Source organism: Labrus mixtus, chromosome 6 (genome assembly GCF_963584025.1).
Source record: "Labrus mixtus chromosome 6, fLabMix1.1, whole genome shotgun sequence".
NCBI lineage: Eukaryota > Metazoa > Chordata > Actinopteri > Labriformes > Labridae > Labrus > Labrus mixtus.
This window is the reverse complement of record NC_083617.1, coordinates 11,169,738-11,193,465: the sequence shown is the minus strand read 5'-3', so window position 1 is coordinate 11,193,465 and position 23,728 is coordinate 11,169,738. Positions and strand designations below refer to the sequence as shown.

The 23,728-nt window shown below is 40.4% G+C and overlaps 3 protein-coding genes across 4 annotated transcripts; 1 reads left to right on the top strand and 2 right to left on the bottom strand.

Annotated features, from left to right (window-relative positions):
* Positions 1-2,923: 2,923 nt before the first annotated feature.
* On the bottom strand, positions 2,924-4,206 carry tex36 (testis expressed 36). Its single transcript, XM_061039961.1, has 4 exons — positions 3,944-4,206; positions 3,706-3,846; positions 3,445-3,519; positions 2,924-3,346 (listed from the first exon to the last, which is right to left on the bottom strand). Exons 1-4 carry the CDS (start codon positions 3,992-3,994, stop codon positions 3,077-3,079), a joined length of 537 nt encoding a protein of 178 aa, XP_060895944.1. The 5' UTR covers positions 3,995-4,206; the 3' UTR covers positions 2,924-3,076.
* Positions 4,207-4,282: 76 nt separating this feature from the next.
* si:ch1073-143l10.2 (uncharacterized protein LOC565165 homolog) lies at positions 4,283-8,899 on the bottom strand. Of its 2 annotated transcripts, none has more exons than XM_061039958.1 (7): positions 8,599-8,899; positions 8,440-8,503; positions 8,268-8,352; positions 7,532-7,605; positions 6,737-6,988; positions 6,526-6,647; positions 4,283-5,019 (listed from the first exon to the last, which is right to left on the bottom strand). In XM_061039958.1, the coding sequence occupies exons 1-7, from the start codon at positions 8,813-8,815 to the stop codon at positions 4,946-4,948; spliced, it is 888 nt and encodes a 295-aa protein (XP_060895941.1). In that variant the 5' UTR covers positions 8,816-8,899; the 3' UTR covers positions 4,283-4,945. The 2 variants fall into 2 exon arrangements, with proteins under 2 accessions (XP_060895941.1, XP_060895943.1); XM_061039960.1 differs by having other exon boundaries at positions 6,559-6,647; positions 8,599-8,898.
* Positions 8,900-9,718: 819 nt separating this feature from the next.
* Positions 9,719-22,653, top strand: edrf1 (erythroid differentiation regulatory factor 1). The gene is made up of 25 exons (XM_061039957.1): positions 9,719-10,198; positions 10,428-10,636; positions 11,689-11,755; positions 11,859-11,984; positions 12,078-12,202; positions 12,280-12,427; positions 12,569-12,670; positions 12,745-12,866; positions 13,260-13,371; positions 13,521-13,668; positions 13,782-13,893; positions 14,247-14,358; positions 14,474-14,755; positions 14,880-14,951; positions 15,047-15,194; positions 15,329-15,520; positions 15,840-16,040; positions 16,218-16,436; positions 16,669-16,895; positions 17,295-17,453; positions 18,871-19,020; positions 19,225-19,378; positions 19,464-19,579; positions 19,678-19,850; positions 21,778-22,653. The coding sequence occupies exons 1-25, from the start codon at positions 10,100-10,102 to the stop codon at positions 21,938-21,940; spliced, it is 3,738 nt and encodes a 1,245-aa protein (XP_060895940.1). The 5' UTR covers positions 9,719-10,099; the 3' UTR covers positions 21,941-22,653.
* The last annotated feature ends 1,075 nt before the right edge of the window (positions 22,654-23,728 follow it).

Sequence of the window (23,728 nt, the reverse complement as noted above, 5' to 3'; positions counted from 1 at the left end):
AAATGCCAAAAACTGACATGAGGCGGGAAAAAAGAACTGGTTGATTTGGTTTGACTAAAAGGGTGTTTTTGTGTTCACACAACAGAGTGTGTCATAAAAACACAGCAGCCCTTTGAAAGGAGAGCACACGAACGCACACAAAACCAGGTAAATTCAATGTCGTACGGCAACACAAATCTTCCTTCTGCTGCTGTCATTTTGACTGTCTGGCAAATCCACCTCTTGTTTTCAAAGCATTTTTTCCCCCTCTAACAGGTGCAAAAAACCTCTCAACATAACACATCAAAGAGACATGTGCACCTGCGAATAAATCACAGCAAACGGTAAGAATCCAGACTGGGGCCCCCTAACACCAAAGAGGTAGGATTCAAAGTGTCTGATTTAATATTCATGAAGTGCAGGGCTTTGGTGGTTGAACGCTTGTTTACTGAGATGTGTCTTTTGTCCTTGGGAGAAGGTTTGATATTCCACCAAGTGACTCCATTTACATATGCTTGTGGTTTTACCCCTACATGATATAACATAGGTATCTCGCTTCACATAAAGTACACACACACACAAACTGGGGGATGATTGATGCAATATTATGTCAAATATCAAAAGCTGCATCGGATCTAACCGGAGTCGCTCTTTGTGAAGTGTTGTTGCAGAGGAACATTTCAAGTTGAGTCAAGTCTTAAAGACAGCCTGCAAACTGCACCCACAGAGACAGAGGTGGCAGACAAACAGTCCAGACCGGACAGAACCAACTGTCAAACACAATCAGAGGTGTTTTTCCACTAATGAAAACCACCTCTCCACTCGTCAACACCCATGCACCTCTCTAAAAAAGTGTTTTGGGTTCATTTTGGTAGAAAAAAACGCATAAAAAAAACAACATTTTTGTCAATAAAGGCGTCTTTTTCAATGACCAGGCAAAGACAGGGTTAAAAACACCTGTTTTTTTTTTTTCTCTTTTTTTTTTTTAATCAAAGCTATGGTTGTTGTTACAAATGCCCTCCCCCTGCAGCCTGGGGTCAGCCGTGCACCTGCAGGCAGCAATGTGTGAGACAAGTGAAATCACAAAGGGCAGCCGCTCCAGATGCGTGTCTCACAGCTTTCTCATCTTCCCATATATAAAAAAAAAATAAAAAATGGTGAGATGTACATCACCTTTTCAAAAGTGAAACAAACTCCTACAAGGTTAGCGCTGTATGTGGATCAGCTAATTACTTCAGCTGGAAGTAAAGCTTGTGAGAAAAAAACCTGTCTCTCCAGTGGGTACTTAAAGGAAGAAAGCAGCTGGTCAGAACATTCTCTTGAGAAATCATCAGCTATTGGAGAGAGTGGTTGGGGATACTCCTCTCCTAAGTGCCTTTTCTTTGAGCAGTGTTCTCTATGATTCGCTCCCACGCTTTTTTCCTTCTCTTGTACAGACAGCACACACAACATACACGCGCGCGCACACACGCACGCACACACACACACACACACACACACACACACACACACACACACACACACACTCACATCTATCCCTTTCATCCCCAGGAGTAAAACAAATTCCCATGCTCTGACTCAGATTTTGCTTAATTTATTTATCATGCTCTAGTTTAATGTCTTGGTGTTGATATGCACTTCATAAAAATAGCTTAATTCATTTTCTAATTATTTCACCCTTTTTTTTTTTGTCTAAACATGCGCATAACAAACTGATATTATATTATTATATTCTTTTTTTTTATTTCTCACACAACTTGGCTGTTGAGTAACTCACTGTATCTTTAGCTGACTTCTAACTCATGCAGACCTGCTGCCCTCTGCTGGAAAAACACTATGAACTACTGTAGTCCCAACAGGGCTCATAAGCGTTTGACATAAATTCAAGTTTTGCATTTTGATGATTCTATTATCGACCATTTTATTTGGATAATTTCACAACCTAAAAATATGCGACCCTGTGTAGGCTACACTTGTAAAAAGGCCTCTTCTATGTAACCAACGACTTCATTGCACTCATTGTTAATGTGCTTTTAAAACATGTATTTTTGAATGTTCAAACATTAAAATTCAAAATTCCCAACACTACAGTACAGACAGTCAGTATTATTATTAACTCATTAGCCCATCTTAGGAGCACTTACAGTTTTTTGGGTGTAAAAACACCTTTCCTAAATCCATTTAAAGTATTTTCAGTTACAATTAATTGTCGTGTCACTTTAGTCCTTGTAGTTTGGTTCTTAACACGAGAAGTTTGAAAATGACGCCTTTGGCAATAATTTAGTCAGAAGTAATCCTACCTGACTTTTGTGTCCCGCACTTCATCTCAATTTGCCAAACTAGCATCACAACTACTAGTATTTCAGCCACTAGCATCAGTATCCATCTGAACTTTACCCAGTCGTGTTGCATTATGGGATTTGGGTTTTGAAAATAAGTTAGGACGAATTGTGTTGGCCTGGCAAGATGGGCCTGACCGTTTTTCAGACATTTTCATTTCTAATATTACAGTTTTCAGAAGTGCAGCAGGCTACTTAATCAATGTTCATGTAGTCTTTAAGTTTATTCAAGAACCCATTTACAATTGCACTTAGTGTGGATTTACATCACACGTAGCCTATTTATTTAATACAGTATTAATGCTCTTTGATTGACTTTTGAAGTTGTACACATTGTAAGTTATAAGGCTCTAAGGGGGGGGATTCTGAAGTTTGAATAATAGAGCATTTAAAGGCATATTGTAGCCTTATACTGCTTACCCAAGTGTCAAAATTGCATCCTATAGTGTTCTTTTCTGTGGTAAAATAACAAATCATAATAACCTGATAAAATAAGATTTTCTAATTTAATATGGATGAATTAAAAGAATTGTAAATAGTACAATTCACAGTCTATTGAGTCTATTATTCCTGTCTGGATACTCCTCTCAAAACTAGACAAAATTCTAACTGATGTTTCCAATTCAGTTTTTTATTTCCCTAAAGAAGGTTCTCCTGAACCATGTGGTTAGCCGTCCTAACAAATCCATCTAAAAGGTTGTGAATGAAGGAGTATCTTAAAGCTTCAAAGGTGCTCCGCAGGTGGCCTCTCCCAGCACTCAAGGGGTCTCGGGGGGACTACAGTCATGCCTCCCGAACCACATGTAATGTTCCCCTGCCTGTGCCAAAGACTTCTGCTTGTGGTTTCTTGGGAACCTTCTGTTGGTCGTTGGACCATTAGCCGCCTGCTTCAACAAAAAGTCAGTCTTGTAGACAGTATTGGTGTTCCTCCAAGTCTCTTCAGTGCTGCGGTCACCTCCATCATGGCACAGGCAGAAGTTGGAGTTGTACTGTCTTTCATTGTCAGGACACTTCCTGCGTCCCACACCCTGGAATATACCAAGACAACATGGACAAGTAATGATTTTGTTCAAGATGTGGTGATTGATCTGATTTAATAAAGCACTGAATATGTTTACATTCTCACTTGATTGAAAACAGAGATGTCGTCTTTTAACGCATGCTTGTTGTCATGGTCTGAGTGCGGAAACTCTCTTAAATCCTGTAAAGAAACTCATATTGTGGGACAGTACAGTCTGAAACTGCTAAAGACAGTGGTGTGAGAGACAATGCACTTACAAGTCGTGCTTTGATTAGAAGTTAAATTCGATATCACAGCCCTGGATCATGACTACACAGTGAAATAAAGGTAATTCCAAACACTGGATTATCTACTGTGCATACTCACCTGCCGAGTTTTCCATTTAGGAAAGCGCTCCAAGTTCAAAGCCTGAGGTAAAGCTGATTTGACCTGACTCAGCATGATCCCCGTACTTGTGCAAGTCTCACGATTCCCTGGCCCACTTTCTGGTAGAGCTGGATGAGCAAACTAAGAAGAAAATGAAAACCAAAAAAAGCTGACGACTCTGCAAGATTTGAATGCTGTGATATTTAAAATCTGAGATTATGAAAAATGTATGACTTACCCATTTGCCATCATTGCTCATTGAAGAATATCGCTTTCCACCTTTAACCATAATGATACACCTTTGGGAAGTTCACCGAGTTGTTTCACAAGTACACAACACACACTGTCAAAACCTAACAACTGAAACAAGGGTCACTATGGAAACTGTGCAACAAACAAAACAACTTGAAGTGTGACCTCAATGTGGTTAGGAGGTGAGGAACTGGAATTCTTAAAGTTAAAGAAAAATATATTTTTAGTTACAAACACTAATCAAACAAAAGCAAAGTCAATCAAAAAATGCACATTTTGTTTCTAGTATTGTATTCTTAAATGCAGAAGACCACGAGGAAATGTGTTTTCAAACAAAATTAGCTTATGAGGGACTTTATTTTTCAGGGCAATACAGAAAAACATCAATACTATACTATACAATAACATATATATCCATCTGACATATAGCTTTTTCCATTTTCAAAAGACATGTTAATTATCAAAGATTATTTAAAATGTGTTTTACAATAATTTTAACATAAATTCTGATTATTCATTATTCAGTTTCTCCACAAAACAACAATTAAAGTTAAAAAAAAACACCAACTTATCAAATGTAAGTGATAAGCGGGAAAGAAAAAACATTTGGAAGGATTATTAAAAAAATATATTTTGCTTTTTGTCAATCAGGGCAAAGTCCAGTGAGTAAGTAAGATGGAGTGTAATTGACCGTACATGGGACAAAGGAGGCTCAAATTCAGTTCAAGCTCAAGCAAGTGTAAAATTAGGCATGTAAAGTAAACAATACATAGACAGTATATAGTGGTAGATCCATAAAAAAAATCAGGTTAAGATAATAAAAAAAACATTTGTTACAACACTTCAAGTTAACAGGTTTGCTATATTGGTCATCATTCTGTCATCCCATCGAGCAATTTGTTGTTCTTCTACCTACAAGTACCAGGGAAACGGTTAGAGAGGTAATCCTTGTGCTAAACGCTGACGTTTCCAGAATCCCATGAGAGTATCAGACTTGTGTTACAGTTGAGACGCGCTCACGGTCTGAATGTGTCAGCCGGATCTCTGATGTATTGTTGATCCCTGGAGGACAAGACGATCATGCAAAAAGGGTGAACAACATGTTTTAAGTTTCATTGTACACACAGCTGAAGGGTTACATCTTATTCCTTCTATAAAAAAAAAATACTAGTTTGAGCATCTCCATTTGTTTTTGACAGAGGAACTAGTCAAGATCTAAGAAATAGTGAGGTTAAAACCTTACACAAACTGAGAAGTGAACTACTGAAATGGATCCATAGGTAAGGTAAGTTAAGGTAAGGCAAGGTAAGGTGAGGTAAGGTGAGGTAAATGAATCAGTAAAAACATAGTAGCATACAGTAGCAACAAGTCTCAAATATTTGGCACAAAATCATCTTGAACTTCAGGATGAATTACCAATATTTATTTGTTCAAAGGTCAAACTCACACACTGCATAAAACTGGACGTAGGATTAACCACTGGAGTATTAGATGCCTTTTCTCAGGAGTTTGTCGTGTTTGTTTATTTTCGAGCCAGACCTGACCATAACTTGACAAGAGGCAAACACCAAGTAATCAGAGCTTTAAAGTTTAAAGGCCCATTAGCTTGTGAATGAGCTACTTTATCTACTTTTTTGGAGTAGAGTGTGTGACAAACGTAGCTAACTAGCCTATTTCTTTCCCCACATCTCCTTAGTGAGAGTGAGCATCAAGTGGACAAACACATTAACATAAGCAACTGGTCCACTCATTACTATGATCTACTTCTCTGTTTGGGAAATCCGACAACAACTTTAAGACAAACACCGTGTCACCCTGCTTATTACTGCTAACGTATCATTTCACTAGTGGAAAAAAATGGAGCACAGAGTTTTTGATCCGCCTGTCAGAATGTTCTGATGTATGAAAAATCTCCTAAAGAAACCAACAACACAAACAGGCCGAGAGGTTGAGTTCAGTGACTGAATAAGCTGAGGTGATGTCTGAGCAGCTTACACATCCAAGCTGATGCTCAAGCAGCCTCTACTGCATTACTTTTAGCTTTCATATGAATTAGAGGGGTATGTTTGATTAAATTCATAGTGTAAAGATAAATTGGCTTCAGAGACCAAAAAACTCCTCAAGTAAATATTTGAGTAGCTGCACATTTTAAAACTTCTTCTTTAGCTTAATTTCTCAGGCCTGGAGGTTACCACTGGGTCAAAAGTCAAGGATGTTGTGAACACAATCCATCAGCAACGCCTGGAAAGGCTTCTTTTTATTTGTTCACAATTGCACTGATGAATGGAAATTGTAACTTCACTGATTGTCGGGGGCATAAACTGCCTCGTGGTAATTCTTTGGTATGAAGGCTAAATTGGCCATGATCAGTGCAATCAGTGCCTGGCTGATTATAATAACAATTCAGAAGACCTTTTGTCTCATAAACACAACTCTTTTTGGATTAAGGATGGTGTTGTTGAAGGCTACTGATGCCCACAAGGGTCAGTGGGTGCAGCATCAAAGGGAAGTAATAATGTTAAATGAAGAAGCAGCCATTCTGGATTCATATTTTGAAGAGATGCTTACAGTGAATGGCCGTAGGAAGCATTTCGGACTGACCGTTCCAAGAGTTCGTCACTATGGGAGCATACTCCTTTCCAATTTCGATGCGGAGTTGCTTCTTCAGCTGTTTCGCCAAACGCTGCCACCTGGTGAATCACATTAATCACCAGAAACTTTAATTATGAGGACATCGTTGTGTCTTAGCTTTTGTAAGTCACACTTTCACTTCTCTCACCTCTCCTGCGTGTCGTTGTACTTATTCAGTCGGTCTGCCTCCACCCTCTTCTCCTCCATCCAACGTTGTAAGAGTTCTTCATTCTCTTGCCGCGCCTGTGCCAGCGCTTTTTTAAGTCCTCTCACCTCTTCATGCAGATCTGCCAACTCTTTGGATTGGCACTCCAGGGTGTGCTCTAAATCTGAAAGGGACGCCCTTTGGGTGTTGCTTCTTCTAGCCAGAGAAAGAGCCTCTTGGCGGAAGAGGGACACGCTGAAAAAAGTCAAGTGTAAAAGCGTGTTGATAGTACATGTTACTGTTAGATGTTGGACTGTGTCAAGCTACTCATGTTCTGTTTATTATCTGAGAAGGTAGAACTACTGCGTCACACTATACAGAGTCATTTTGTTTCTTATAAGCCCAGAGCTGCAACATTATGATACTAAAATTTGAGCCAATTTATAACATACATGGATATTGTGTGATGGCTTTTCAGGTAAATAATGAAAAATACAGGCTAACATAAATGTCTCAGAATTGGGTTTATGTGATTAATTGTAAGACAATTGGTGGATTGGCAACAGAGGCAGAATCTTATACATAATATTTGTGGCAAAATAAAACAATGGTATCCGATAAAATATGTTTTCATTTAAATACAGCCAACTCAGATTTTTTAAATAAATAAATAAAGCCCTGATTATTTTCATAAATAGGTCTTTCACACATTGTTGATTCCGTCCTCAGGCTCATATCCAGCTTTGTAGGATGAAGCAGAGAGTATTACTCAGAGGGCTATATTTGAACTTAATTTACCGTGCCTGCCTGTACTGCAGTTCAGCTTCTTTCAGATACAGGACGGTGGTCAGGTCAGAGACAGTCTGAGAGAGCTGGGGAGAAAAGAAAACACAAGATAAGTGTTTGATATAGAGGACAGTGGGAGGAGCTCACAAGATGCTGCCAAATAGTTTTGATATCTTAAGAGGGTAACAGAGACCCAAAGCTTCATAATAATACAGAAGTGTTCATTATAAGCTCCAAAAAAAACATCAGGGGAGGCTCAAAGAATGGATGTGAGAAAAATATTGTTTAAGTTTGAGGTTTTTGTTGTGAAAATGAGGCAGATTGGGGGTAATTTTACAGTTTCTCCCACTTTTCCAGAGTTGATAACTTCCCAATGCCTACAAACCGTTTATTTTCTGGGTGTTTTGTACAGACTGAAGTTCTGGAAAAATTACAGTGTAGGCCTTTTTTGGTTCAATTTTTTGAGAATTAAGAGCCTCAGATAACATAATCATAATCCTTTGAGCATGCAAGAACTGGATATAAACCAATCAAGTGAACTTTGAGGCATCTAAGTCCAAGAACTGTCAGAGGAAAAGCCAATAGTCTCGACCTTTGAAAACCCCTGTATCAACAAATGTACTTATTATCAGGTTGTTTGTGCAAATGCTGCTACTTCTAATTCAATGACAGCCTTTGTCTTCCAAAAAGTCGGAGCTTGATACTGTAATGTTTATCAAGGGATTTGTCCTGTAGCCTATTAACCCACCTTTTCTTGCACGTGTTCACTCTCTCTCAGTTGGAGTTGAAGGAGTCTTGAGTCTTTTCCCACGTCAACATCACCTCGCCCTAAACTATTAATTAAAAACCAGTGTAAAGTTTTTTTTTTTTAGAAAAACAATGTCTAGTGTGCACGTTTAGTGAATTTCAGCATGTCTGACCTCTTACACAGAACATCGTCCAAAATGTGCGTGCGAATTTCATAACGCTCCTCCAGCTGAGACACTGAAAGCAAGCAGACAAGACCTTTTACCTGGTGCATTCAAACTTCACCACTGCAAATTGTTAATACATAGAAGAAAAAAAAGCATTTATCTTACAGCACGTGAAAACGCCGGCGTATGGGATTTTCTCTTTTCTGTCTCTCTGTTGCAGGCTTGTGCACACGTGATTCCTCCAGCTTGACATTGTAGTAAACACTGACTCGTCTCGCGTTAATGGTTTCCAAAATGTCCCCAAGTCAACGCGTAGAAGCTTTTCTGCTCGCACTTGTTTGTTTACGCGTGGTCGAAGACGAAACAGTGAGAATGTTAACATGAGCAAAAGAACCAGCCTGTTAGAAAGTTTCACAGCTCCTCCCTGTTCAGTCAGCTGCTGCAGTCTCACAGCTGAACAATAATACCTCAAAGAGTGATCCGATCCCCCGCATAGTGCCAGCGCCCAACATAATACAATACAATACAAAACAATACAATACAATACAATACAATACAATACAATACAATACAATATAACATGATATAATATAGGCCTAACATAATATTAGTCAATATAATATTATATTATAATATGATATTTCCGTTTAATGTTAATTTAATAATGGTATTTTGAAATAATTTATGATTTATTTAATTTATGGTATTATTCTATTATTGTATTTTTTCTCTGCCGTTGTTTTACTGATGTACATATGTTTTATTTTTATTTTTATTTTTAATAATTGTATCCCTTTTTCCTGTTTTCTTGAGCTGCTGTAATACAAAAATTTCCCCCATGGGAGATCAATAAAGTTTATCTTTATCTTTTAAATATTTGCAGGCCTTTAGATAATAACCATAGACTGTAAATATAAACTGTAATAACCGACCAGTTTTTACCATAAATAGTCAGTATCTTTATAATTTTCAAAAATACTATGATAAGTTGCTAAATTTCAGAATAAAATACCCTGGAACAGAACAGAACCTTAGAGAACCTACCAAATGTTTCTAGAAAGTTTATCTGCGTTCCTCTGAAAGTACTTCCGGTTTAAAGAAAATTTCCTAAAAGTAGGTTTATCTGAAATCTTTTGTGTTTTTAAATTAGTTTATATTTGTGTAAGAAAAATATTAATGCTCCGCAATTTGTAGTAATTCTGAAGGACGAAAAAAAAAAAAAATAAGACCAGTTTTGGAACTGGTTTTACCGTGAACCCGGAAGTTGTTGTACGTTTACTGCACGGACTAACGTGTGCTCTGACAACAACATACAGGCTTTCTGCTGATGTGAAGAGACGAAGGTGCATGCTATTTTACTACCTAAGTATTGACTTGACATTATTTTATACTTATATAAAAGGCATGACCCTTAAAGTGAGTTTTAGATTTAATTAAAAAACGTCTTCCTGTTATATATTATTTTTTTTAACTCTACGAATAAGCGCTGAATTCCTGAAGTGTTAGCCAGTCAAGCTAGCAAACTAAATATATCTCTAACTTTATTGATGTAAACGACTTGCCTAGCAGATATATAGACTGATCCAATGAGTTGTGGGTCATGGATTGGTAGTCTGGTTGTCAGGAAATTGTCAGTTCTAGTGGGTTGAAGGGTCTTGTGTCCAGTATGAGCGCATCAGCTGGGGACAGAGAGTCTGGGACCCTCTTGGATAATGCAGTGGAGGATACCATTGGCCCTACCTGCACAGGAGAGAACAGCAAACATGTAAGTAATTAGACTGTTCAGAAACAACAGAGTAACTATTACACCTGCATGCATTGTTATTTACAATATTTGTTGTTAGTTTCTTAGTTGTAGATAAAAACTTAACATGACAGCTGCTGACTTAACTTCTCTAGAAGTAACAGTCCATAAAACAACTCCAAACCAAGCCACTGGTTCCTTGTCACGATGACTTAAAAATATGTTGCTTTAAATTGGTATATTCTTGCAGGACTCTGCAGTCTGCTCGGGAAACACTGAGATAAAGAGTCGTGCTGTAGTCAAGTACTCAGCCGCTCCACCACCTACCAGCTATGCCCTGCTGCAGGAGAAGACAGACCTGAAGCTGCCGCCTGCAAACTGGCTGAGAGAAAACCCCCAGCTGGGCAGCGCTGGAACCACCGTGTTAGGGTCCAGCAGCAAGAGCAAACCTTTTTCCAGGTATAACATTATGAGAACTATAATTATTCCCATCTTTCCCATCTTGTGGGCGGCAGTAGCTCAGTCTGTGTGGGCGGCAGTAGCTCAGTCTGTAGGGACTTGGGTTGGGAATCGGAAGGTCGCCGGTTCAAGTCCCGGCACGGACCAAGTCCGGAAATTGGTCTGGTAGCTGGAGAGGTGCCAGGCCACTTCCTGAGCACTGCCGAGGTGCCCTTGAGCAAGGCACCCACAAGCTCAGGAGCGCCCGCCGTAGGGCAGCCCCCTCACTCTGAGACCTCTCCATTAGTGCATGTCCACAGGATCCTGTTTGTGCATGTGTGTGTATTTCAGTTCATGTTTGTGTAGCATGTTTACTAGACAGAGTGTAAAAAACGAATTTCCCCTCGCGGGATCAATAAAGTATAAATTCATTCATTTCCCGGCTCATAGTGGTGGGAAAAAATCATGAACTATAAAACTACAGATCACCGTATTTTGTGAGTTTGATGACACCTTGTGCAATCTGTTACCAAATATAATTGGCAAAATGTTGTCAACCGTATTGCGTTGTAAATGGTAATGTGCACACTCAGGGTTTGGTAGAATATAAAAAGACAAACTGTCTTCAGATTTTGTTAATTTGCACAACTCCTTAAAGTGCCTTGATTTAAAGGAGCTTAATGGGTACAACAACCGAAAAGAATTGCTCTCTAATCAGAGTTTTAATATGAACCATTTAGTTACTCTTTAATATTACAATCACCAAGCCATCAAGCTTTTTCCTACACTTCCACATTGTTCTAATTCCTTCATGCTAGCAAAAGGCTCCTGCTCTTGAACTTCTCAAGCAGGGAAATAGCCTGAGATATTAAAAACACTTCTTCAGTAATTGGACACTGCTTACGTTTGTTCTGTTGATTTTTGATTGGAAGGGAAAACAATTCAATATTTTTTCTGACCACTGGTAATATTTCACTACTGGTTACTCTGAGAGAGAGAGAGAGAGACTGTGAACTCTGAGATCAAGAGACAATGTAGGTGTCTTGATGGAGTTCCTTTACCTTTTTCTGCAGTTTTGGGATGGCGTATGACTTCATCGACTGCATCGGGGATGATGTTGACGTGGTGTCAGACTCAGAGGTTTGTTGAGCTCTTCTAAAGCTTCAAAACTTGTTTTTTTCTTTATCTCTGATATTATGTGCACTACAAAACTGACATAAACATCTTTTTTTGTCACATTCAGAACATCAAGAAGCTTCTGAAAATACCCTACAGCAAGTCACACGTCAGTATGGCTGTTCACCGTGTGGGGAGGACTCTGCTTTTGGATGAGCTGGACATTCAAGAGCTCTTCATGAGATCCTCTCAGGTACAGGAGGACTTTTACCCAGACTTTAATCATTACAGTAACTTTCATGCATTATAAGTGTTACATTCTCTGTGCTGTTTTTGTGCATTCTAGACAGGAGATTGGACTTGGCTAAAAGAGTTTTACCAGCGGCTAATCGATCAGAAGTGGCAGAGGAAAAAGAAGAGTAAAGAGCACTGGTATCAGAAAGCAATCTTGTCGAAATTTCTCTACTACAGGTGAGTGCTTAGTGTGGACCCTTCATGGGAGTTAAGATGCGTCTTTTCTCACTTAACATCTTCTGTGTCGTTTCCAGTATTAATGGTGACGGAGCTGCGGAGCCTGTATCAGACAACCTGAATGAAGGGGAGGAGGAGAACAGGGCAGCGGAGTTCAGTTCTTCATGGCCGACTGCCTTCACCAGTACATCGTCTGATACCGAAGAATCGGACGCTCCGAAACAGGTGCAGCATTTCCTGAGACAATCACACAGTTTGGTGTAATAGAATAAAAAGACAGGTTGAGAGTTGCTTCTTATCTGAAATGTAGGAGGATGTTGGTTTGCACTGCATGCACTGACTGCTTCCGTTACCCCCCCCCCGCAGGAAAGTGTTCCCATGGAAAGCAAGTTCGCTCTTGGCCAGGTGACATCTGTGCCCAAAGAGCAAAACCTGCCTATGCTCTTCAATGAAGGGGAGAATAGTCAGGTAAGACAACACTTCCTAAAAGGTGAGATGTTGACTTGGATGCACATTTTTACAAGATATCATGTATCTGACAGGGTTTAAGGAACGACTTTGTGCGAAACATCATGTGGACATTCGAGGATATCCACATGTTGGTTGGGTCCAACATGCCTATCTTTGGAGGAGGTCGCTATCCTGCCGTCAGTCTGAGACTCAGGTTGGAATTTTAAACCATTTGGTCCTATCCGGTACATGTGAAGAGAACAGTTGCTTGGAGAGAAAACTGTACTGTAAACCTGTGATTTAATTATAGTTGCCTTCTTTGTCTTCTTCTCATATTCATATATGTCTGACAGATAATTCTACTTCATCTATGTAATGTAATGACACGTGTAGTGACATAGACTGTGTGCTTGGACTACTCAAAGTTATAACCGGTTGTTTTAAAAACACCCTCTGCAGCTCAGCTCTAAGTGAAGTTTAAGACCTCAGAATGTGAACCTCAGGTCTGACTTTCGCTGCTGCAACCTCATCAGTCAGACGCTGTTTCAGCTCCATTCTTCTGTTTCCTCGAACGCCTAACTTTTTTTTCTGTTCTGTACATTTTCAGGGACAACAACAAACCAATCAACATTCTGACGGGTATCGATTACTGGCTCGACAATCTCATGTGCAACGTCCCAGAGCTCGTCATGTGCTTTCACGTCAATGGTATAGTCCAGGTAAAGTAAATCACCTTTGTACTTTATTATAATAATTATTATAATCTGTTAACAATCATCTTAACAGGTTTCCATATTCCATGATTACTTTACATAGACGACGTATTTGATTCTGTTTTTCAGTTGATGCATGTTTTGCTTCTTTGCAGAAATATGAGATGATAAAAACGGAGGACATCCCTCATCTAGAGAACTCCACGTTCTCAACGAGGGTGGTGAAAGACATCGCTCAAAATATCCTCTCCTTCCTAAAGTCAAACTGCACCAAAGAGGGTCACACCTACTGGCTGTTCAAAGGTGGGAGATGAGTCAACAGGTGTTAAGTATTCTTTTTATTATGTCCGTTGATACCTGTTCTGTGAACTATGAGCTTGTCTACATTTATAATGGTGTTTTTTTCCCCCCCACAGCTAGTGGGAGTGACATTGTGAAGCTTTATGATCTTACTACTCTGTGTGAAGAGGCTGAAGAAGAGAAATGCCAGAATCCCTTTACTCTTCCTGTGGCTGTGTTACTGTACAAGTGAGTATCTGGGAAATATTCATGAGAGCGGCCTGTTTGAGCTTTAACAATGATGTGACCGATGTAAGGATGCCAATGTGCTACATTTAAGGATTTAAGTGCCAGGGCTACATTTAGATTTAGTAAGATCCCTTTAAAATGTAAAAAAAAACGTATCAAAGTAAATCCAAGTAGTTCTTTAAAATGTACTATGTTTTCAAATGTTCCATAATGACATTTATTTTTTATGGTCAGCCATGTTCAACTTGGCGTTATCCTTTTCTTCTCTGAGTATTGTTGCTTACTTCAGACATTATGACAAAAGAAGAGCAACTTGTAACATCTTTTTGTCTCCTTTTTGTCTTATGGTGCAGAGTTGCCAGCAACTTGATGCTGAAAGCGAGACAGAACCAAAAGCACTACGGCACAATCAGAACTCTGCTTTTAAACTGTGTCAAACTTCTGGACCAAGAGAGGCATCCCCAGGTAGGTCCAACTTACAGTTACATCATAGAGTAAGGGGGGACTTTAAAGAAAGGAGATGAAGACTGACGAACAGATTGAATCCACCCTGACTCCCGTCATTCTCCCCTCTGTTCAGATCATCGCCTCGGCCCACTACATGCTCTCAGAGCTGTTCCAGCTTGATGAGCCTCCTGAAGAGGACGGAGGGGAGTCACTTCGGGCCGGGGGCTCCGAGGACAGCTACAGTGATGAAGACGGGGAGGAGGAGGGGGAGGCGGAGCTGACGGAGGACAGCGACGAGAACAGCTCCTACAGCTCTTGCTCCAGATCACAGGATGACAGTAAAGCTGTGGCAGTGATTCGCTCTGTCGGGGAGCTGTCGGTCCCAGAGAAATATAAATCTACTCACCAGATCAGAGTGAGTGCCTTGCTAGAAATGCTCCTCCTTTACACAGACTTCAAGGCAAAATGTGGAAAATAAAGACACAAATGTGGTACGTGATCATGAAATAATCTTTTTTTTATTTTCTGTGTCCCTGCAGCCAAGTGGCCCTTTCCCTGTTTCTCAAAACAAGGAGGAGAGATGCAGACACGTCTTGAGCTACGTACTTAAGGTGAGTCCATGCGGAATGTTTTTTTAAGAGCAAAAAGAATGCATTTTATTCATTGTCATCTACGGTATTAACAATAGCTGTAATACACTACACAGGGGATCAAAGCAGTAGATGGCAGCATTAAGAAGGAGAGTGATCTCCCAGCTGCAGACCCAAACACACCCATTCCACTTAAATATGAGGACAGAAGTGCAGCCGGAGCCTGCGCTGCCGAAACAGGCATCTCCCTGCTTCTTGAAAGAGGTCAGTCTGCAGTCCTTAATATGAAGGATGGACTATATAATAGCACATATTAAGTGTACTTCCACCAACAAACATTCGCCGTCTGTTAACTCTGCCCGTGTCTCTCTTTGGTGGTCGTGCATGTCTGTCACCAGCCGGGCCGTTGCAGGCGGACCAGAAGCACCCGACACGCTCAGGGATGATCCCCGGCTCGTGGCAGCACCGTATGAAGCTCCAGCTCTTCCTCAAAGCCTCCAAGGCCTACTATGTCCTGTCTGATGCAGCCACTAACCTGCTCAAGTACGGGCGGGCCCTGCGCTACATCAAGTTATCTCTGCAAAGTTATGGTAAGTTTTTTCAACCCTGTTATACACCAGGAATATAGAGCTAGTGTCAATTTTTTTTTTGAAATTGTTTTTATGCCATAAAGTACTGTTTTTTTTTAAATTAATCTATATCCTATTAAACTTGAAACTTTATTTTATACTTAATATAATTAGAACTAACAATTATAATATTTGGAATTATTACAATTACATCACTTTATGTAATAATAACAGTTTACGTTGATACAAATTACAAGTGTATAAAGCAACACAATAACTCAACTCTTATTTTTCTTCACCTTTCTTTACCCCCCCTCCCACCTTCAATTGTCTCTGCCAGATGCCTATTGTTCAGTGAGCGGAACGCTGCACCCACAGGTGCTACAGTTTCACAGCCAGTGCCTGTCTCTGTGTGGGGACATCCAGCTGATGTTGGCCCAGAATGCTAACAACAGAGCTGCCTACCAGGAGGAGTACAGCTACCAGACCAAAGAGGACCAGGAGATCCTGCACAGCCTGCACAGAGAGAGCAGCTGCCAGGGTCAGTCAGTAAAGAAAAACAATCATCCAAATCTCAAACACACAATGATGCTTTCTTGTCTGATATACAGAAATTAAGGGTGTTACAACTAATCCATAAAGGTGGCTTTTAATGTCACCCCTTGAAAGGCTGGTAAAGAAACTAAAAGGTGTTCTGCTTTACCTCTCCACCCACTAGCCTTCAACATGGCGACAGACCTGGCCATGGACCCGGAGTACCAGCTGTTTGTTAGCAGTAAATGCTATGAGGCGGCGTATGAACTGCTCGTCTCTGAGGCTTTGACAGATCACGACTCTGATCAGCTTGCTCCGGTGCTCAAAAGGCTGGGAAACATCCGCAATGAGATGGGAGTCTTCTACATGAACCAGGCTGCAGCCATGCAGACTGAGAAAGAAGGTATGCTCAAATATTAAACAGATAGCCAGCCTTCTTTTGAACACCATCTTTTTAATGAAGAGATACAGCCTGATGTGCGTATTTATTTATGTGTTCAAAGACATGTAAGACATGAAATCTTGATGTTTTACAGTGAAATAGTCAGAACAATATAACTGTCTCTTTGCAAATATAAAGTGAAAAACACTGCATTTTATTTAATTTAAATTCCCACTCTCTTCTTTCCTTCTAGTGAAAAAGTCTGTGTCAGTAGTGGAGCAGGAGATGTGGAAAAAGAGTTTTGCTTTCTTTGAGAAAGGCATGAAGGACTTTGAAGCCATTAGGGACAGAACCAACACGGCCTTGTTGCTGTGTAACACCGGCAGGCTGATGAGAATCTGTGCTCAGGCCCACTGTGCTGTCTCTGCCGACCAGAGCAGAGGAGAGTTCTCACCAGAGGAGGCGCTCTACTACAACAAGGTGACATGTCAAACTCTGTAGGCCTTTTCAGAAATACACTAAAGTGCACAAAGAAGTTCGATCATTCCCTAAATGTTCATCTCATTACATGAGCATGAATATTTTTTTACAAATAAACAATGTATGCAGTTACCTTAGATGGCATATAAGTTGAGGGGGAAGAAAGTAAGAACATTTTTATATGAATAGTAGTTTCATAAAAAAATTGATTTTGAGTTACATTGCACTCTTACTAAAATCCCCATTATAGGTTTCATGTATTTATTTATGTATGTGTGTATTTATTGTGTGTATTATACTTAATCTAAATCTTGAATACTCAGTCTCTATAGTCTTTGAGGGAAAATGACAACATTTCCATAAAAATTAAAACACCCTGTCATCCACTTTTGCCCCCAGGCCATAGACTACTATTTGAGAGCCATAAAGGCCCTGGCAAGCCGAGAGAGCCACCCAGCGGTGTGGGACAGCGTGAACTGGGAACTCTCTACCACTTACTTCACCCTGGCGACTCTCCTGCAGGACTACGCCCCGCTGTCCAGGAAGGCCCAGGAGCAGGTGAGTTTCACCAAATAATTAACTTATTAGCATGTTTGCTATATTTCTGTCTCCACTGGTTGGCATATTTTTAGTTTAAAAGCGACCTTAATTTATTTGATACTAACAATACCATTGACGTTTTGAACATTTCAGCCAAAAGATAAACATGTTGTCTGTACATGGACACATTATCAGTTTTTTTGTGTCAGATAAGCTCAAAACTGCTCAAAACTTGCAAACGGACAGACTTTTCACTTCACGTTTACCTGGAAGAAAAATATTGTATGCCTCTATATTTTCTGTCTGCTAAGCGAGCAGCCCGGGTTCGAATCCAACCTCTGGCTCCTCCCCACATGTCATTCCACAGTCTCTCATCCTGATTTCTGACTCTATCCAATTTCCTGTCTCAAAGTAATGCAATTAAGCCTTTAAAATAAACCTATAAAAAAACTTCATCATAGCATCAGAATCTGTATCCACCATTCCTGCAACCCCCCCCCATTAATCAATCAATCAATCAATCAAACTTTATTTATATAGCACCTTTCAGACAAATTAAATTGCAGTTCAAAGTGCTTAACAAGAGTGCAGAAAAGTTATTGACAAAAAGTAGTTTATAAAATCATTGATAAAATCATTGAGAGACTAATGCACACCAATAAGAATTAAAAAAATATGTATACAAATAAAATACAATAAAATACGACACATAAAAGCAACAAGATATTAAAATAAATACATAAGAGGAAAATATTTAAAATTGTAGTAGGATAAAAACGACAATACAGTAATGTTAAGATTTGAATTGATATAAAACACTATATATAAGCCAGACTGAATAAATGAGTTTTAAGACTGCGTTTAAAAATCTCGATATTCTGGGCTCCTCTCAGACCCTCAGGAAGGTTGTTCCACAGTCTCGGAGCGTAACAGCTGAAAGCAGCATCGCCAAAGGTTTTTGTCCTGCTCTGTGGAACAACTAAGAGAGAGGAACTGGAGGATCTGAGGGGCCGTACTGGTTCATAAACTAAAATCATATCTGATAGGTAGTCTGGTGCAAGGCCATGTAATGCTTTATAAACTAATAAAATAATTTTAAAATCAACGCGAAAACTAACAGGCAGCAAGTGTAAAGATTTTAAAACAGGTGTGATGTGTGCTCTCCTTCTGGTCTTTGTCAGTACTCGTGCGGCAGGGTTTTGAAGTAGCTGTAGCCGATTTGTTGTGTTTTTAGGAAGACCGGAAAGGAGAGCGTTACAATAGTCCAGCCTGCTAGTAATAAAAGCGTGCATTAGTCTCTCTGTTCTCTAGTCTCTTAAGGTGCAGCCTGCCAGAGATTTTCTGGAAGTTTTCAGGAGTGCATATCTAATAACCGCTTGTAACTCTTAAAAATGTCATCCATCTTTTAAACCATCCCTGTGTCTGTTTTCCCCAGATTGAGCGTGAGGTTACCGAGGCGATGATGAAGTCCCTGAGATACTGTGACCTGCAGACTGAGTCAGCTCGTCAGCCACTCTACCAGTACAGAGCTGCCACCATCCACCACCGCCTGGCCTCCATGTATCACAGCTGCTTCCGCAACCAGGTACTAAACTATGTCCAAGTATATTATAATAATTATAATAATAATAATAATAGAAAAATGTTTATATGTTACATGAAAAACGTATTTCTTAGCTCAAACTTTTGACAAAAACATTCCTTTGGTTTTATTTGCTGTGAGAAGGGTGTCTGCATTTCATACTTACAGCATTATGTGTGTGTGTCTGTGGCTCTGATTGTGTGACAGGTGGGGGATGAACACTTGAGGAAGCAGCATCGCAGTCAGGCAGAGCTTCACTACAGTAAGGCCGTCTGTCTGTTCCTCAGCCTTAAAGACGCTCCCTGTGAGCTGCTCCGCACGCTGCTGGAGCGGGTGGCTTTTGCTGAGTTTACCATGGCAGGTGAGAAACAGTTTGTCAGGGTGAATAATGTGATGGTGTTGTCTTTAGTGAAAGACATGCAATGATTCATGTTGTCTCTCCACAGGTCAGAGCAGCAGCACAGCAAAGCTGAAGAGCCTTACCGGAGCGATGGAGATCATGACAGAAACTCGCTTTGCCTTCCAGATGATTCATAAAGAGCTGCTGGAGGAACAGATAGAGGTGAGCTTTAGAAGAGCACAAGGCAACAATCTCTATGCCTCTTCAGATTTTCTCCATCTCCTTTTACACTTGAACAACTTTTACTTGTTGTCCTGCAGTTGAGTGAACCACAACCTGCTGAATCAGCAGACTCTATCGATGTGACCAGCGGCCCGTCCTCTGGACTGAACCTCCAGGAAGTGATGAAGTTGATAGGCGTGTTTGAGCCGAGTTTCTCCTTCCTGCTGCTGCAGCTGATCAAACTGATGACAACAATGAAACGGAAACCAAGGTGAGCAAGAATCTTCAACCTTTATTGCAGACTTTTCTAACTGGTGGCTGGAGTGTGGCCTTTTTAGTGACCTCAATCTGGCACTTTTGTCTACATGTAAGATGTTTGCCCCTTTGGCACTTCACCTTTGTCAACTCTGACCCTTCTAAAATAGTGATTCAATTGGCCTGCTTTATGGTCAAATCCAATGAAACAGTATGGGCCAGATTTACTAAAGGTTTGCGTGTCTTAAAACGTGTGCAAACTTGATACCACCAGCAAAAAAAAGTGCTATCTGATCTACTAACAGCGCGCAGTGAGGATTGCGTCTTTCATATGAGCAAAACAACACGCATTGACCATTTAGTACGTTTGACTTAATGAATATGCTCTATGGGGCGTTTCTGCCCTAACGTGCAAAACACTGGGAGGAGAAAATGCAAACAAGTTAAATTAGTACACGCATTGCGATTTATCAAACCTGGCAAAAATTGCAGTGATTGTGACGGTGTCTGAATTTAACACCTTTGAAAGGAACGTGCTAACCCAGGAGACCAGCGTTACGCACAACAGCCTGCTGTTATTGTATTTAGGAGGAGACATAGGCACAACAAAAGAAGGCATAAAGGTCGCGTTTTTCCCCACATGTGTTTACATGTTTCAAATGACAGAAAAATAAATGGCATGCATTTATTTTTTAATTTGATTCAATATTCTAATCGTTGAGGAAGAGGAACACCATGATTAAACTACAGGCTATTGTTGCCAAAGCCTACAGCCAAAGAAAACTGAACATCCAAAGCCTCTGCATTCTATAGAATTTCAACATTGACATTTATAGATGGTGGGCGGCAGTAGCTCAGTCTGTAGGGACTTGGGTTGGGAATCGGAAGGTCGCCGGTTCAAGTCCCGGCACGGACCAAGTCCGGAAATTGGTCTGGTAGCTGGAGAGGTGCCAGGCCACTTCCTGAGCACTGCCGAGGTGCCCTTGAGCAAGGCACCTAACCCCCCCCCCCCACAAGCTCAGGAGCGCCCGCCGTAGGGCAGCCCCCTCACTCTGAGACCTCTCCATTAGTGCATGTCCACAGGATCCTGTTTGTGCATGTGTGTGTATTTCAGTTCATGTTTGTGTAGCATGTTTACTAGACAGAGTGTAAAAACGAATTTCCCCTCGCGGGATCAATAAAGTATAAATTCTTCTTCTTCTTATTTCTTCCTATTTCCCTCTTTTCGCCAACATTATATTTTAAACATGGATTTCCTTTTTCTCGGGTTGCGCGTCTCTCCCCCAGCTCGCCCACTCCGGTGCGCTCCTCTCCATAATGCGCGCGTCACCTCCCTCTAAAGCCCGCTGCTGCTACTCTGTAGGACGCTTGGATTGGGGGACCTCACCACTGTTTGTACCCCCGTCTTCGATACCTTTTTCCAGGGCATTTACGTCCGATCAGACACAGCGCTGGCCAGCTGTCTGGTGCGCAACAACGGCGAGTGTATTGCGCAATGTATGACACTTCATTCTTAAGATTAAGGGAAGAAAAGAGAGGCCCTGTTTAATGCCGATGTTTTCTTATAACCAAAATTTTCTTTGTAATATTAAGATTTATCTCCTATAACTCGAAAGTATTGTGCGTTTATTTGCCTCTCTCACTGATACCTATTTTGCGCTTGCAGTCATCCTGCTTTCTGTCCAAACTCTCCGTGATGTAAACCAGTAGAACACGCGAAAGCCTAACTTAAATAGTACCGCCTCCACAAGGTTTGCACCTGGTGTCATTCACGCAAATTTTCTTAGCAGATCACCCACAAAACGCCCACCAACCAAATGTGCAAACTTTTGGAGTGAACACGCAATTTAGTACTCTTTAATTGGGAGCTTAGTAAATCTGGCCCTCTGTGTCCATAACTATAATAATTCTCTCTCCTGATCAACTTATTTGTATTATTACAGCAATAAGGACGAGGAGCTGTTGAAGACCTTTAAGAATGTGTACTCCAAGCTGCTGCGAGCTGAGAAAACTGCCCCTCTCCTGAGTCATGTCTCGCTCTACATCGAGCTCCTGCAGCAGCTGACTCCACAAACCGAAAGTGACGACAGGGGGGCACATTCATGATGATATCATTAAACAATAGCAAGGAATACACGAAAGAACTTTTAACTCAGCTCTCTGCACCCGCTCTTGGAAACACTTGGACGCCATCATTTCTGACAGGCACATGCTCAGGCGACACTCTGAATTACAGTTTCAAAGCTAATTCACCTCCTGCGCCTTTAAATAAACCAATCATTTTCTAACATTTTCATCACAGGTTTTCAATTGTACATTTTTGTTAAAAGACTTTTAAATTTAGAAAATGTTATTTAATTTTCAGTATTTCTTAAAAAAGTTCTTTGTCATGTGTAAAGCTCCTATGTGTAGGATTTGTTGTTTACCGTTCCGAACATCACCTGGGTTGCCTCACTTTTCTACAAACAGAAACACACGACAAACGCAAACGAGTACAATCACATTCAACTTCTACTCATAGGGGCTTTTTGAGAGATACAACATTTAGAAAATCATTTGACAAATGATTTAGTTGAGTTTTTTCTGATTGGTGGTTTTTGATATTCAATAACACCAATGATGCCGTGGATTGAACTGAAGTTTTGGGCTGACGAGTCAAAATGAGCTTGAACACCGTATTTGCTTTCCAAAACAGAAATGTGCAATAGTTCGGCAACATTCAATGCAAACTCTGAGGTTTGTGTGTCCACAATGCTGTTTATGTTGATGTGAGCTTATGTCAGCATGGTTTGCTGTGACATGAAAATAAAAGGTTTTTTACATTTTTGTGCTTTCTGGATGTTTCAGCATCACATTGATACACACTTCAGTTATACTTTGAGTTGAAAGTTATTTTAAAAACACTAATATTTGAATAACATGCTGTATGATGAAACACACTGGATTTATATTTTGTTATTATTCTCGACTATAAAGTTCTGTTTCCTCACAGCAAGAAGGTTTCTAGTTCAAATCACTTCAGACTTTTGCCTGTGTGGGTTTGCATGTTGTAATTCATATGTGGCTTCTCTCCAGGTACTCCGGTTTCCTCCCACACTGCAAAGACATGCTCATTAGGCTAATTGGTGACTCTAAATTTACCTTAGGTAGGCGTGTGAATACTTGTCTGTCTCTAAATGTCAGCCCTGTGATTGACAGGCGACCAGTCCGGGGTGTACCCCGACTCCTAATGACAGTTTTCAGCTCCAGCCCTCCAGTGACCCTGAAGGGGATAAGCGGTAGAGACAATGGATGGAGGGTTCTCCCTAAATGTCAATTCAAAGTAAAAGACTTGAAGTGTATAAACTGTTTGTTCCTGGAAGTGTACAAACCTGACCCTCTGGAAAGGATAGATACTTTAATAAATCTTTATAATGGAAAAATGACATTCTCTCTAAAACTTCATGGAGCAACCTTTTCCATTTAATGTGACAAAGGCCCACCCTCAATACAGTTAATCAACTACCTTCTAATGAAGCTTTTTGTCTCTGGAAGACAAAAAGGACACCATGTGGAGGTATATAAGCTTAAAACAGCATTATGAATGTCTCTCTTTTATACAGTTTTGACAAGAAGACAATAAAAAATATATCAACTTTGAATCTAGAAAACCTTGATATGAAATGTCAAAGGTCTTTTTTTTTACTTTGATTGACATGAAAATTTAGATAAAAGTACAAAAAGACAGAGTCAGGCAACTCTTCGCCGTGTATCCTGAAATATGATCTTACTGCACTGTTCTGGTTGGTCACTGCAGAGGGAACACGATGTTTTCAACGTGGTGTCAGTGAAGTGGGTCAGCCAACTGTTACTGAACTGTATCCACGCCAGATGGAGCTGCAAGCAGCACAAACT